We start from the raw sequence: 15871 nt of genomic DNA on the forward strand, positions 1-15871 counted from the left end.
AGGTTTTAAATTTCACAGGCAGTTGTGGTAGTTTAGTATTTAGGGCCGAATCTTATTTGGGAAGATATAATGGAAACAGTTCTTTGCTCTTCCAGTGACCATCTTGCTCAAAATGCTGCATACCCAAAATTACCGTCACTTGGTTGACTGCTAAGAGTTCAACAAAAGTGTTAACCACCTGCATGTGCAGGCGAACTGCAGCTGATCCCAACAAGAGCAAGAATGCAGGATAATAGTCTTGAAGGGCACTTAATTCCAGTTGCTATAACCATGTGGAGTGGACTTAAACTTTGCAGCCCTGAAAACTGAGCCAGTTTAATTTAGCAACTCTGTTTTGTTATCTACTGGCGAAAATCTTACGTTGCAAAGTATGATTTCAAAATAGATTTGAATTTTTTTAATTGACACCTCTTCAGAGATCTATTTTATTATGCCAGCATTAAATCTGATGTGCTGGCACTGGGGCTTCTCCTGACCCCCACCCCTAGCTGATGCTCATATGGGGGGGGCATGGGGAAGGAAAAGGGGGGAAGGCCCCATCGTACTAGCAGAAGTCTTTCTGCAGGCTTCTGCGAACAGGACTCATTGGTTGAATCCAGTGCACAATAAAATGGATATTTGAATCAACAGTCATTAGTAACTAATGCATGGAGATAATAAAATAATAGAACTGTAGAGTTGGAAGGGATCCCTAAGGGCCATCTAGTCCAACCCCCTGCAATGCAGGAATCACAGCTGCTGAATCCCTGGTAGATGGCCATCCACCCTCGGCTTAAAAACCTCCAAGGAAGGAGAGTGCACTACCTTCCAAGGGAGCCCGCTGCTTACTATAGCCTGCATAGCCATTTTAATGCCCTTCCTTCTAGTTGGGAGAGATGGGTTTAGAGCTCTTTCCTACCTCATTTAGTCGTGTGTGTGTGTCTCCTCCCCCGAATTATTTGATGTCACCAGCAAGGTTGACCACCCTGCTGTTCACCCCCTTAATGCCAGATAATTTATAAACAAGCTAAAAAGCACTGGCGCCAATATAAATCCCCCCTCCACACTGATTACATCCCTCTATTAGGAAAGTTGTCAATTAATTCCCAGTCTTTGCTTCCTCTGTTTTAGCCCATTTCCAATCTATAAGAGGACTTCCTCTCTTACCCCATGTGTCTTTGCTAAGAAACTTTATCTAACACTTTTTGAAAGTCCAAGTATACTGTGTCTTTCCGCTCTCTTGGATCATTCCTTTCCATGTGTTTATTGACCCTGTCACAGAACTGAATGATTCTTTCACCAGTTTACCCAGAAGTTATGCTAACAGGCCTGTATCTTCCTGGATCCTTTTTCCATTGGCTGCTTAATGTTCTCTGGCAGATGAGGGCACTTGGAGAGGCTGTTTTAGGGCTACAGGAGGAGGACAACAGTTCCGGGATGGGGGCAGCTCAAAGGGTCAAAGGCAGCTTCTCCTCAGTCTTCTGCCAGTCCTCTGCCAGAGGCTTTCCAAAAGGCAATTCAGAGGGAATGGGTTACACCTGCCTGTAAGGAAGAACCCCACAGGGTCTGTACTTGTCTGTCAGGATGCTGTGGAAAATCTTTAAAGTGCCATTAGTAGACATTTTGTTGGCAGCTTTTTAGCAGCTTGCGTATTTCTCCCTTCAGAAGCCGATGACCTGCCTAGAGATCAGGGCAGTAAACTTCGGCTCATGGATTGGTAGATGGGCAAAAACTCTTCCAGGCCGCGAGCCGAGCATGTCTTTCAAATGCAGTTACCTAAATAGAGTAAAGCTGATACGGCTTGCTGTGACCTGCCTTATGGTCTGTAGCTAACTTACATTTATCTCTGTGTTTCAGGGATTTATGTTCCTTGGTACCACTGATGCTCAGTCAAAGCTGACATCTGAACAGAATGCCATAAGCCTCTCTTCCGGCACATACAGCCACTTGGATCGTGCCACTAACACAAAGCTGACTTGTGACAAATGTCCCGCAGGAACCTATGTGTCTAAGCACTGCACAACGACCAGCTTAAGAGAGTGCCGCCCATGCGCCAGTGGAACATTCACAAAGCATGAAAATGGGATAGAGAGATGCCATCCATGTAAAAAGCTGTGTGAGCCGCCGATGGTTGAGAAAACCCCTTGCACTGCTTTGACGGACCGTGAGTGCATCTGTCCGCCTGGTAAATTTCGAGACGGTGATGCTTGCAAATCTTACTCCGTGTGCCGCGTTGGGTGGGGCCTAAAAAAGAAAGGAACTGAAACAGAAGATGTCAAGTGTAAACCTTGCCCTCGTGGCAGCTTCTCTGATGTGCCTTCTAGCATGCTGAGATGCAAAACATTCACTGACTGCTCACGAGCAAATATGGTTGTGATCAAACCAGGGACAAAAGAGAGAGACAACACTTGTGGACTTTCACCAGCTTTTCTGACTGGAGCTGGGCTTTTGTCACGACCAGAAGAGGGTGGAGAACATTACAAAGTTCCTTCTACTTTTCTTTCCAAAGGTAAGTGAACAGCATTGCCAAACGTCTGTAGCTAGGGCATGCAAGATTGGGCAGGAAGTATGGTATGTTACATTTTTGTATATATTTATATCTTTTTTATTATACACATCTTTGTTGTCGTCCCCCATCCCCTCACTTCCCCACTTTTTTTCTCTGTATCACTTTTTCTTTAGAATTGAAATTCAATAAAATATTAATATTAATTTTAAAAAAATTAAGTGTGCTTTTCTGAGAAAGGAGCTGGTAAGGCGTTAGCTGTGTTTTGGAATGCCTTCTGTACAGAGGCACTTCCAGCTGATGCATTACATGGTATTAGAGACCCTTTACCCAGCTCCCAAGCGGTGCAATTATCTCTTGGGTCAGCTCCACACTGGTCAGGGTCTGTTTCTGCCCTGGTGGTGGTTCTGTGTTTAGCATACCATGCCATGACTTTTCTGAGCAGTCTGCAGCCATGGAGATGGGAGAGGCTTTTATCTTGTGATCCTCCTATGCCTGCATCCCTCACAGGGACTCTCATGGAACTTCGTGGGACTTCTGGGTAGATATGCCTAGGATTATATCAAATAAGATCTTCTTTTATCCCAAACGCTTCAGACTAGCGCCATCATGTTCACAATTCTGTTGCTTTGCAGCAGTCAGGAGAGTAGGTGCTGATTGATTTGAATGGTGGCTTGTTCCATTTGGTTTTGCAATTTATATATTGTTATGTAGACACCTCCATGGACACACAGGTGGGCATCCCTCCTTTGGATACAATCCAAACTGCAACCTTCGTAGCTCTTGCATAGCAAGGGTTGTGGAATCAGTTTGTACTCAATGTCCATTCACTGTTATGGATCAAAACACCATTACTGCAAATGTTTGCCATAGCATAAAAATCATAATTGGAATAGAATCATAGAATCATAGAGTTGGAAGAGAGCACAAGGGCCATCGAGTCCAACCCCCTGCCAAGCAGGAAACACCATCAGAGCACTCCTGACATATGGTTGTCAAGCCTCTGCTTAAAGACCTCCAAAGAAGGAGACTCCACCACACTCCTTGGCAGCAAATTCCACTGTCAAACAGCTCTTACTGTCAGGAAGTTCTTCCTAATGTTTAGGTGGAATCTTCTTTCTTGTAGTTTGGATCCATTGCTCCGTGTCCGCTTCTCTGGAGCAGCAGAAAACAACCTTTCTCCCTCCTCTATATGACATCCTTTTATATATTTGAATAATTTTATGATCTAAGTCTATATGTGCTATTTCTTTGGAATGAACTAAAAACTGGGTTGACATGCAATTGGAATATTCCCAATGTTCATCAGATACCTCCAGCCCTTTTCAATACATAAACTATTGTATTGGGGGGATAAAATGTATTTTTGTTAACTTTCTGGCTGACATAATGTAGCAACAGCTAATCTTAGTACAGTGGCACCTCGGGTTGCATACACTTCAGGTTACATATGCTTCAGGTTACAGACTCCGCTAACCCAGAAATAGTATCTCGGGTTAAGAATTTTGCTTCAGGATGAGAACAGAAATTGTGCTCTGGCGGCATGGCAGCAAGCAGGAGGCCCCATGAGCTAAAGTGGTGCTTCAGGTTAAGGACAGTTTCAGGTTAAGAACAGACCTCCGGAACGAATTAAGTACTTAACCCGAGGTACCACTGTATTAATAAAGCTACTGATCAGTTTCGCTGAAACTTACCAGAAAAATAATAAATCAAGATAACAAACTTTTAATAAACGGATAAGAACATTGGGTGGATTATTGTAATAACCTGTAGTTTTATAAGAGTATATATTTGAAATACATGAATAACTTAAGTTAATTTAGAATATGCAGGAAATGTAAAAAATAAATTTAAGGAACTGCAGAAAGAGGAGGAAGTAAGTCAGGGACTTTGAAATGGCTTCAGTGGATCCATCGTATTACCCAGATGTAGCTATTGAAGTCGGATCTGATTGTGGTAATAAAGTATTGTATCAAAAATATGAGGGACTGAATCAAGGTTGTTAAAGTAAGATCCTGGTTCATTGCTGTGCGATACATTATGACAAAGCATGGCTGCCAAACTGAAAGAGGCGAAGCAATAGACGTGGGTGGACTTGAGCCAATATATTCTCTTGGTCTCAGCATAGCATGTTTAGAAAACTTAATTCATTTCTGACACTTTTTCTTTGTAATGTACTATCAATGGCTTTCACCATAAAATCTGGTCATGCCTAATCTAGAACAAGGAGAAAAAGCATGCTTAATGTCATGTGCATGTTTGATTATTTTTGCAAGTTGGGGATCCCTGCAAAACAATGGCTACACTTTGTCAGAACGATGAACAAGGTGTTGGTTTGATTTTTGCTGTTTAGTTTTGGTGTTGTAAACATTTTTGAATATTGCAAAACTTAACTGAAAGCTTAATTGTGCCTGTGACATTTGGGGCTTTATTTATAGCCTTCCCCCCTCTTTTTTTTTAATATTTTATTTAGGATTTTCTTGTTTTACAGAAGTGTAATGCCTCGTATTTTTTTCTTCTCCCATGTAACATTTTTACAAATCCGTTTCATTTGTTGAGGCATTAGGGGGAGAAGAAGAAAAAAAGGAAAAAGAAAGGGGGGTGGAGAGAGGGAAGATGGATGGGGGTGGGGTCGGGTGGCGGTGTTTCTATTATGTTTAATGTATGTAGAGTTTGGTGTCAGCGTTGTTTGTGTTGTTCACTTGTGTTCCTTTGGTGGTGAGAGAGTTTGGGGTTGGCCTAGGGTGTGATTGTTTGTTTGTGATTGGCTGTGGTGATCTTTGTTTTTGTGTGTGAGTGGGGTGGGTGGGTGTTTTGGATCAGGTTAGCCATATTGATTTGTATGCTGTTGGTGGATTATTGTCATTGTCCCGTTGGGCTGTGTATGTGATGAAGGGGAGCCATACCGGGGTGAAGGCGTCTTCTTCTGTTTGTCCCCGTGTCAGTTTCAGTTTATTAGTTAATTATTCCAGTAGGACTGTTTCCCATACTATTTGGTACCATTGGTCCATGCTTACTCCTGACAGGTCTCTCCAGTGTCTGGTTATGGTGTTTCTGGCTGCTGAAAGTAGGTGGGTTATGAGTTCTTTGTGGTGTAAATGGGCATTGTTGTCTTGGAAGATGTTTAGTAGGGCCAATTCTGGGGTGATATCTAATACTTGTTTAGTTATTTTACATATTTCTCGTATGGCTGTTGCCCAGAATAGTTGGATTTTGGGACATTCCCACCACATGTGGAGGTATGTGCCTGTGGAGGTGCACCCTCTCCAGCATTTTGGTGAGGTTCCTGGGCGTATTAGCGCTAGTTTCCTTGGTGTTAGGTACCACCTGTAGGTGAGTTTCAGTGTGAGTTCTTTTCTTTTCGTTGATATGGATTTAAAGGGAGGTTTAGACCACATTCTAGTCCATTGCGTGGGGTTAATCTCATAGCCTATGTCATTCTCCCATTGTTTTTTGATTGCGTCTAGGGGGTTTGTGGGATTTTGGAGTAGTATTTTGTATATTGCGGATACCGTCCCTTTACTGTTTCCCTTTGTTGTTAGGAGGAGGTTTTCGAAGGTTGTCAGGGGCCTAGTTGCTGCTAATTTTACTGTTGGATTGTTTAAGAGGGCATGTAGTTGGTGTTGTGTTAACCAGGGCATTTGGGTGTCTTCTAGGTTGTCTTGTATTTCTTGTGTTGACAAAGGTTTGTTATTTTTATAAAAGTCTATTAGGCGATATAAGGCTTTGGTTCACCAGGTTTTTATCTGGAGGTTTTGTGCTGCATGGTGGAATAATGGGTGGTACGCCAGGGGGATTAGTGGGGATGGGGTTGGGGATAGTTTGCCTATTTGTGTTTTCCATGCTTTGAGCATGGTTTGTGTGTACCTGTTGAGTGTTGTGGGAATTTTCTTTAGTTTGTTTGGGAGGAGTGGGTATGCTGTGGTGCAGGTATTTTCAATTGTGTCCCTCTCTAGGTGTACCCATTGTTTTGTCTCATCTTTGAGTATATATGGGATTATATGTCGTATTTGGTTGGCAATATAATATGCTTCTATGTTGGGGATTCCCCATCCTCCTTCTGAGGTGGGGAGGTGCAGGCATTTGGGGCTTATTCCTGGTTTTTTATGTGAGAAGATAAAAGAGTGTAGTTTTCTCTGCCAACTGCGGAGTTGGGTTGGGGGGATCCAGATTGGGAGGGTTTGGAATAGGTAGGTTAGTTTTGGGGGAGTGATCATTTTGATCATGGCTATTTTGTCTGAGAGAGTGAAATTCATGTTATTCCATCTCTTAGGTCTTCGTTAATTTGTCGCCACAGGGGCTTGTAGTTGTGGAGGTGCAATTTATTGAGGTTTCTGGTTATTTGTACCCCTATGTATCTGAACTTGGTGTGGCAAAGTTTTATTTTGGTGACCTTCGTGAGTTCTTTTTGGGTGTGAGGAGGGGTGTTGAAGCACATAGCTTCTGACTTTGTGAAATTTACCTGTAGGCCCGACACCATTGCAAATGTGTTGAGTTCTCTGATTAGGGAGGTTGCTGTGCTTATGGGGTCTGGTGTTGTGATCTGCAAAGAGCCCTAATTTATAGGTTCTGCCTTTTATTTCCACTCCCTTGATGTCTGTGGCTGCTCGGATGCGGATTGCTAAGGGTTCCAGAGCCAGGATAAATAAGAAGGGAGACAGTGGGCATCCTTGTTTCGTGCCTCTTTGGATAGCTATAGTATTAGAATACATATTGTTAGTTCTGCATTTTGCTGAGGCTTGGGAGTATATTTGTTTGAGGATTTGTAGGAAGTTGGGGCCAAATTTCATGTTAGTTAGTACTGCTAATATGTATTTCCACTCTAAGCAATCAAAGGCTTTGAGGATGTCTAAGGACATAATTGTCAATGGGAGTTTCGTTGCCTTGCTGTGTTCGATCAGGTTCAGTAGTTTCCTGATGGGGTCTGTTATATTGCGGCCAGGGACAAAGCCAGTCTGGTCTGGGGCTATTAACTTGTGTAGGAAGATTTTTAGGCGGTTGGCCAAGATTGATGTGAATATCTTGTAGTCTTGGTTTATTAATGAGATTGGGCGGTATGATTCTACTTTGAGGCTATCTTTTAGTGGTTTTGGGATGGAGACTATTTTGGAGTGGGTCCGGGTTTTGGGGATGGGACCCCCTTTTATGATGTCGTTGAATAGGCGGGGCATGTAAGGCATCAAGGGTTCTTTGAATTTCCTATAGAATTCTGCTGTGAAGCCGTCTGGGCCTGGGGCTTTGTGTGGTTTCAGATTTTTGAGGACCGCATCTATTTCCTCTGGGGTGATAGGGCTGTCCATGAATTCCTGTTCCTCATCAGTTAGGGTAGGCATGGTCAGTCCTGCTAGAAATTTTTTGATTTCCCTCTCTGGTGGGTTATGGGAGGTGTATAGGTTGGAGTAGAATTCTGCAAATTCTGAGATTATTTCTTTGGGGGAGAATGTTATGTTGCCGTCTTTTTTGGCGATGCAGTGTATTCTTGTTTTGAGTGCTTTTTTCCTACATCTATTTGCTAGTAATCTGGAGGTTTTCCCTCCATATTCATAGAAACGTTGTTTAGAGTATAGAATGTTGATCATTGTTTTGTTGATTTCTAAGGAGTCTAGTTCTCTCCTTTTTTGTTCTATAAGTTTGAGGAGTTTTTTAGATCCTGTTTGTTTGTAGCGTGATGAGAGGACTGTGATGTCTTTTTTTTTTTGTCAATAAATTTTTATTCATATTTGCGCATATATACAAAAAAGAAAAAACACATACATACAAATCCACTACATACCTTATACAAATTAATTCCACTCCACAAATCATAAATAAAATAAACAACTATTTTAGACTCAATTGAGCCTTGGACTTCCCTCCACGCCTTAGGTAAGTTTCAGATAAGTTATGTGGTCACGTACTTTATCTCTTTTACATAGTCTTCTCCTGCTGTTATAGTTATTTCAACCCCGCCAGTGTTGTTTGAAATTTATTTCCCATATAACTTAAATACTTATTCCAATTATCATGAAATTTCTGTTCATCTTGGTCTCTTAATCTTCCTGTTATTCTATCGAGCTCAGCATAATTCATCACTTTAACCTGCCAATCACTTATTTTAGGCATTACCTCCAATTTCCAGTTTTGTGCTAACATAATTCTTGCGGCTGTCGTGGCGTATAGGAACAGGATCTTATCTTCTTTTTTTATTTCTTTACCCAGCATTCCTAACAAAAAAGCTTCTGGCTTTTTGGGAAATGTATATTTCAGAATTTTTTTCAGTTCGTTATAGACCGATTCCCAAAAGCCTCTCACTTTACTACACGACCACCACATATGGTAGAAGTCACCTTCTACCTCTCCGCATTTCCAACAACTTTTGTTCTTCAGCTTATAGATCTTTGCTAATTTCACTGGCGTATGGTACCACCTGTAGATCATTTCCCACAGGTTTTCCTTTAGTGCTGAACACGCCGTGAATTTCATATTCTTATTCCATAGTTCCAACCACCTCTCAAAATCAATATTATAGCCAATGTCTATTGCCCACTTAATCATGGCCTCCTTCACCTCCTCATCTTTTGTATACCACTCCAGCAGAATATCGTAAATCCTTGACAATGTTTTGTTCTTACCATCTATGACTTCTACGTTAAATTTAGATTTTTTATCTTCAAATCCTAATTTCTTTTTATCATCCTTTAACAAATCATTTACTTGGTGATATTGCAACCACCCTGTAAATAGATTTTTTATCTCTTCATACGGTCTAAGTTTAATCCCCTGGTCTGTCTTGTACGTTAGCTCTTCATAGGTAGCATTCTTCCCTTCCATATTTATTTTCTTTACAGTTAATACCTCAATTGGCGAAACCCACCAGGGTGTTTTCCTTTCCAATATATTTTTATTTCTTTCCCAGACTTGAAATAATGGTCCTCTAAAGATATGGTTCAAAAAGCCTCTATGCACTTTCACCCTTCCATACCACAGGTACGAATGCCATCCGTACCTGTTATCAAAGCCCTCCAGATCCAGCATGTCTCTATTTTCCAGTTTTATCCAATCTTTCAACCACATTAAGCACGCCGCTTCATAATATAAACTTAAATCCGGTAGGGAAAATCCCCCTCTATCTTTTTTATCCACCAATATTTTCATTTTTATTCGTGGTCTTTTGCCTTGCCAGATGTATCTTGCCAATGCTCTTTGCCATTCTTGACATTGCTTTAACCCTTTAAGTACTGGAATGGTTTGAAATAAAAATAACATTCTGGGCAGAACGTTCATTTTAATAACCGCTATCCTCCCCAAGAAAGATAATCTCATTCTTTCCCAGATTTCAAGATCTTTCTTAATGTTCTTCCAAGTAACCTCGTAATTATCCTTATATAGATTAATGTTCTTCACTGTTATCCACACCCCAAGGTACTTCACGATGTCTTGTTCTATTTTGCTAATTTCTGACGTGGTTTGTTTTTTAAGGAATGTTTTCTCTTTTATGCAAGCTCCTCTGGTGACCGCTTTCATTGCGTCCCATAGGAGGGGGGTTGTTATATTGTCTACATCGTTTTCCTCGAAGTAGTTTTGGAGGGTTTTTGTGAGACTCTCTCTAATTTGTTTGTTTGTAGTTAGGATGGGACTGAAGGACCATGATGGGGTGGTTTGTGTTCCTTCTCCTGTTTTAACGATGACTTCTACTGGGGCGTGATCTGTGATTTTAATGTTACCTATGTTTGTTGATTCCACTGAGGGGATCAGACCCTGTGTGAGTAGAATGCTGTCCAGTCTGGACACTGTATCATGGCGTCCCGGTTGGAATGTATGGCTGATGTCTCCCAGGTTTTGCTCACCCCAGATGTCGTAGAGACCCCTGTTTTTTAGCAATTTTAGTAATTTGTAAGAGTTCCTAGTTGTTGGAGGTTTCCTTCGGAGGAAGGTTGCCCATGGGGTTGTGGGGTGGATATCTTTCAGGGATAAACCTTTCATATTTAGATTGAGGTCCCCTCCTAGGATTGCTTCCCCTTCAGAGAAGGAGAGGAATTTGTTTAGTGTCTTCTGGAAGAATTCTAATTGTTTCGCGTTTGGGGCATATATGGAGCCGATTGTCAGTTTGATTTTGCTGTCTAGTGTCCCTTTAGCGAAAATGAATCTGCCTTTTTTGTCCTTGAGGACTGTTGTGGCAGTGAAGTTCAGGTCTCTACTAAGTATTATGGCTACACCACGTGCTTTCCCTGAGCCTCGTACGACCCTCACCTCAGGTCGCTCAGGAGTTTGCTGCCTTTGAGTGGGTTGTGTATTTCTTGTAGGAAGGTGATGTGTGGTTTCATGGTGTTTATGTATGAGGTGATGCGCTTTCTTTTGATGGGGTTTCCCAGCCCCCTCACATTTAATGTAATTGCTTTTAGGTTAGCCATCTTGCTTATGTAATTGCTTAGGTTAGCCATCTTGCTTATGTGGGGCGATTCCCTGCCAACCCGTTCGGGTTGTCTTGTCTCTCTCTCTTCGTGTTGTTTAAAGAACCAGTGGGGTTGCGCTGACCTAGGGTGTGGTGGGTGGGGGGCTAGTGGGATTAGAGTAAGATTTGGGTTAAAGAGTAGGGGGTAAGTTGTGGAGAGTTTCCTATATGTAGTCATATAGGTGTTTGTTTGGGGTATTTTGGGCCATCTGGCATTTAGCCGGTTGGTCCTAGGTCTCAGCTGGTGTGGAGGGCCGTGTTCAAGGGCAGGCCATCCCCCCTGTTGTTTGTGATGCGGGGTGATCAGCGAGACAGTGTGAAGTGATTTTGTAACGTCGCTGTCAAGTATAAGGTTCATAAGCAATGTTGCCAATGTTTTGAGCAACATTGTTGGTGTGTTGGGGTGGGGATGTGGGTGCTGGTACGCTCTGGTGCCACCATAGTGCTGGTTGGGTATCAGATTTTAGCCTGATTGTGGGTTGTGTTATTAAGGTTGGAGTTGTTTTTCCTTAGTATGGAGTATGAGGATGTTGAAGGTGTGGGTGATGGGGAGTGTGGTTGAGGTCGTCTGGACTGGTGTTGGGGTGGGGATTTCTGTGGGGGTGCGGGGCTGGGGGGGATGTTGATGATGTTAACTAAATCTATGTTTTGGGGGGGGGAGAGGGGGAAAGGGAGGGGAATCACCAGTCCTTCAGTTTGTGGTTTTTTCCTGGTTGCTTCATTCAGCTGGGGTTGTTGTTGTTGTTGTTGTTGTAGGGTTGTCCATCTGCGATGAATTGGTTTGGTTAATCTTGGTCTGGTTTCTTGTGTCGTATGGCCGGCGGGACGATTCTGAGCGTGATGCTTGTCTGTATTGGTTTGCGTTGTTGTGCCGCTTCTGTTGTTTCTTTTTCTTCTGTACCATCGTCCAGTTGTTTGCTGTTGTTTCCTCGTGGTTGGGGCTGTCACTTGGTGGGTTTGTCGGTTGCCATTCCGGTGGGAGGTCGAGTTCAAGGTTCTTTAGTAGTTGCAGGGCCTCAGATATGTTGGTGGCCGTGTGTTGTGTTGTATTAGTTGTTACAATGAGGCAGAAGGACTTCCCCCCACTTTTAGATCATCAAAGCAGCTTGCAGACTTGTTTGGAAAAAATTGTTTAGAATCTCATCAGGGACAGGCTTCCACATACAGACCTTCTATCCTAGAACTATCTCCCTTGCCCTTTGCAATTATTTGCAACTTCTTCAGTCTGGCTGTCTTGGCCTCCAGCAGTCGAGCAACAGAGTGCCCCTTTCCCAGAAGCGCATTCCCTATTAAACAAAATTTGGGGCTGTTGTTGATACCAATGTATGGGTCATGAGGTTCAACTTGCTCCTTCCACCTAGTTCTTCCTGTGGATGCTGTTATATGTATATTTGTTTGCACTCACATAACATAAATGAGAACCCCCTTTGTAAGTCCTCTAGGAATCAATTGTACTTAAAGGGCATTTGGGCCAGAGCTACAGTAAGAGTGGGTAGGTTCTGTACCTGCTGCTCTAACATTGCATTTGTTTTTCAGGTGTGAACGCTTCGGTTTCCAATTTTTCTGCCACCCCTACCCCAAATGTGTCCGTTGACATGGTGGAGCCAACCAACAGCTACAATGGGACTTCAAAGAATGAGACTGTAGTTGTCAACGTGACTGATATGGGATATGCTACGCCTTTGAATCACCAGCAAACCTATTACCATAAGCACGCCCCTCCCATCCTGAAAATACAGCCAGCGCTGGAAATGAGTGGCAGTGTGAAATCCAGCATTCCCTACAACCCCCCCAAGAGAGGCTCTCCAAGGCAGGCTGCCCACAGGCATTTTGATATCAATGAGCACCTGCCCTGGATGATCGTGCTGCTGCTGCTGCTTGTGCTGGTGGTGATCGTTGTGTGCAGTGTCCGTAAAAGTTCGCGAACTCTAAAGAAAGGACCACGGCAGGATCCCAGTGCCATTGTCGAAAAGTCCGTTTTGAGAAAATCTTCCACTCTGACTCAGAACAGGGAGAAATGGATCTACTACTGCAATGGACATGGTGAGTGATGTCGAGCAAATTCCACAAATGGAATTCTGTTCATAACTGAAATTGTTCATCCTGTTTAACTTAAAACAAGAGTTTTGCAGCACATTAAAGACCATGCTATTGAAGCTGGCATTTTTCAGTTGGGGAAAAACAGCTTTGTGGCAAGATGGGATGGCAGCTTGGAGTAGGAAAACAAGCGATGGGGATAGGATCTTTCCCACCTCCACCTGCCCCAGAACTAGAGATTAGAATCTCCCATGGCTACTTTTTGGAAAGAAGCACGGCCATTCCGAAACAGCAGCTTAAAAGTTGCCTCTGGTTTGATCCTAAACTTAAAGCACTATGGAAGTGGAATGGCGTGCCTTGACGAACTTTGTATTCGTAAAAGCTGTTTGCTATTAACTCCCGAGCCTCTGTGATGTGGCAATTATCTCAAAATGGCTCAGCAGGTTAACGCAAATGCTGATGTGGTCCATTTCTCTTGCGTGTTTGCTGGCTTATCTGCCTGTGTCTGTGCCAGGTGTATTCTTGCATTACTTAAGGCACGGTTCTTCAAATAGTTCCTATAAGGATACTAGTATAAATGCATAACATTTCCATTGTCTTCAGCAGAGAATAAAGTGAGAAAGCCCAGAATGGCTATCATAATACTGTTGATAGATCAGTCAGCTGAAAAATGTATGCAGGCTTCCAAGTTAGTTTTCTTATTCAGCAGAATAGAAATATGCTCAAGGTTGTGGAGAGTCCTCAGGACTACTTTGAATTACTGTCTTCAGAGATGGCTAAGCCCCAGTTCAGGGACCCAATCTGCCCCCTTCCCAGGAAAAAGAAATAAAGTAGGCTGTGCTGGGGTGAGCAGAGCCCAGTGCCTGCTGCGCAACTGGGACTTGCACAGTTGGGTGGAGATCAGCTGAAGAGAGAGGGCTTATTTGGCTTGTGGGGGGTGGTTGCCCTCATTTCTGGCTCCCCCAGCTGTGTGCATTGTACCCTGCAATGCTGGCAAAGGTAAAATTTAGCTCTTGGGTCAGGAAAAGCTAGCCAGCCCTCCATTAAACTGTGCCACAATTTTATGGACCCCTCAGCAGGTTTAATCTTCCTCAAAAATATATTCTGCTACAAAACTTAAATACAGAATCAGTGATTATACATCACAGATGGTTTTAAGACTTCCACCGCGTTTATATATTTGCAGCAGGAGCTCCAGAGAGAGAGAGAAGCTATGCTTCTGGCCTTCCCCCCCTGTGATACTCCACCATTGCCATTAGTTTTAGTCTTGCCCACAGATGGCATGTGACCCCACCCAAAAACCCTAAGAGGATGTGGGGTGGAAATCTATCTAATGTCTTCCTTTCTTTCTAAAATTTATAATAAGAAAATTCTACCTCTAGCACACTTTTGTGCCCCCTTTGGCAGGCCCACTTGCAGCTTCGCCCCCCACCTCTGGCATTAAACCTGAGTAGGGAATTCTGCATTCATTCATAAAGCCAAGGCTCTTCTCTCCGCCTCCAGTTACTTTTGGCAAATGGGAATTTTTCCAAGTGATTACATGAAAGTGGGGTGCTGACTGCATCTTCCTCAACTTGAAAAGCTTCTCTAGAGGCTGTACTCTTTTCTTTTTCTTTTTAAACAAACATAGACGCTGCCTTCACTTCACTCTAGGGGAGGCTCCATGTTTAACATGAACTGCCTAGTTCCTGGAATATAGATTTTCAAGCAACTTATAGGGTCTTCACCTGAGTCACCCTGCCAGTGCGTTCTTTCTCTGGAATTTGCCGATAGCTGCCTCCAAGCTGGCTAATGCTTAATGGCGATATGCAAGTATCCTGGGGCGGGAGCCTACCTGTTAGCCTTTGCTTGCTTGATGCCTTACTCCTCCCCAGGAGGCAGGGAACCAAACAGTAGCCACTCTTAGCAAAACAGGTCACTGTGGCGCACGCTGCCAGAAAGGGCTGCCTTTCCTAGTTGTTTCAGTCTGTTGCTCTTAATTGATCCCTTTGCCCTTAATTTGCCCCTTCTTCTTTTAAAAAAATAAATGTTATTGTTGCAACACAAACACACACAACATTAAAGAATAAACTTAAAAAGAAAATACTGTACAAATACAAGTACGAATATAGACACAAATACTAAACAAATAATAAACATATCACCATATTTCACTTCTTGCTTTCTCCTAATTGACTTCCTTCGTCCTCAACGCGGGTTTAAAACCAGAGCAGCGCACAGAAATGCTGTTTGCCTTCCTGCTGGAGTGGTGCCTATTTATCTACTTGCACTTCGTGCTTTTGAACTGCTAGGTTGGCAGGAGCAGGGACCGAGCAACGGGAGCTCACCCTGTTGCGGGGATTCGAACCGCCGACCTTCTGATCGGCAAGTCCTAGGCTCTGATTTAACCCACAGTGCCACCCGCGTCTACTTTCATATTTAATAAACTGTTTCCTTCTCATTTCGTTTTCTCCTACTTTTCTTTCTATTTTAGACTTTTACAGCTTAATTTGTTTTGCAAAAGTTAATCAAAACAAGTCCACGTATTAATTTGAGGACACTGCTTTTTAAGATAATCTCTATTTTCCCCATTCCTTTTGAAATTTTTGTTTAGACTGACCCCTAACTGCATCTGTCATTCTAGCCAACTCAAAGTAATCACATAATTTTTCTTGCCATTCTTTTTTTGTTGGTCTGACTTGTTTTTCCAATTTTTGGCAATTAGGATTCTTGCTGCCGATGTTGCATACAGGAATATTTTTGTGTTTTCCCCAGTGATATCTGAATCTAATATTCCCAATAGAAAAGCTTCTGGGTTGTTGTTGTTTTACGAAAGTTTATTTAAATATTTTCTTCAACTCCTCATATACCAAATTCCAGAAGTTCTTAATTTTATCACAGGTCCACCACATATGTAGGAGCGTGCCCGCTGCTTGATT

General features: G+C 42.7%; 1 protein-coding gene across 1 annotated transcript in view; it reads left to right on the forward strand.

The window, feature by feature from the left end:
- TNFRSF21 (TNF receptor superfamily member 21) overlaps positions 1 to 15871 on the forward strand; it is a 43894-nt gene that overhangs the window by 2206 nt on the left and 25817 nt on the right. The window contains exons 2-3 of the mRNA XM_053380291.1: positions 1837 to 2488; positions 12453 to 12959. Of these exons, the coding sequence (XP_053236266.1) occupies positions 1837 to 2488; positions 12453 to 12959 (1159 nt within the window). The remainder of the gene's footprint in view (positions 1 to 1836; positions 2489 to 12452; positions 12960 to 15871) is intronic.

The sequence above is a fragment of the Podarcis raffonei genome, chromosome 3 (genome assembly GCF_027172205.1).
Source record: "Podarcis raffonei isolate rPodRaf1 chromosome 3, rPodRaf1.pri, whole genome shotgun sequence".
Lineage (NCBI taxonomy): Eukaryota > Metazoa > Chordata > Lepidosauria > Squamata > Lacertidae > Podarcis > Podarcis raffonei.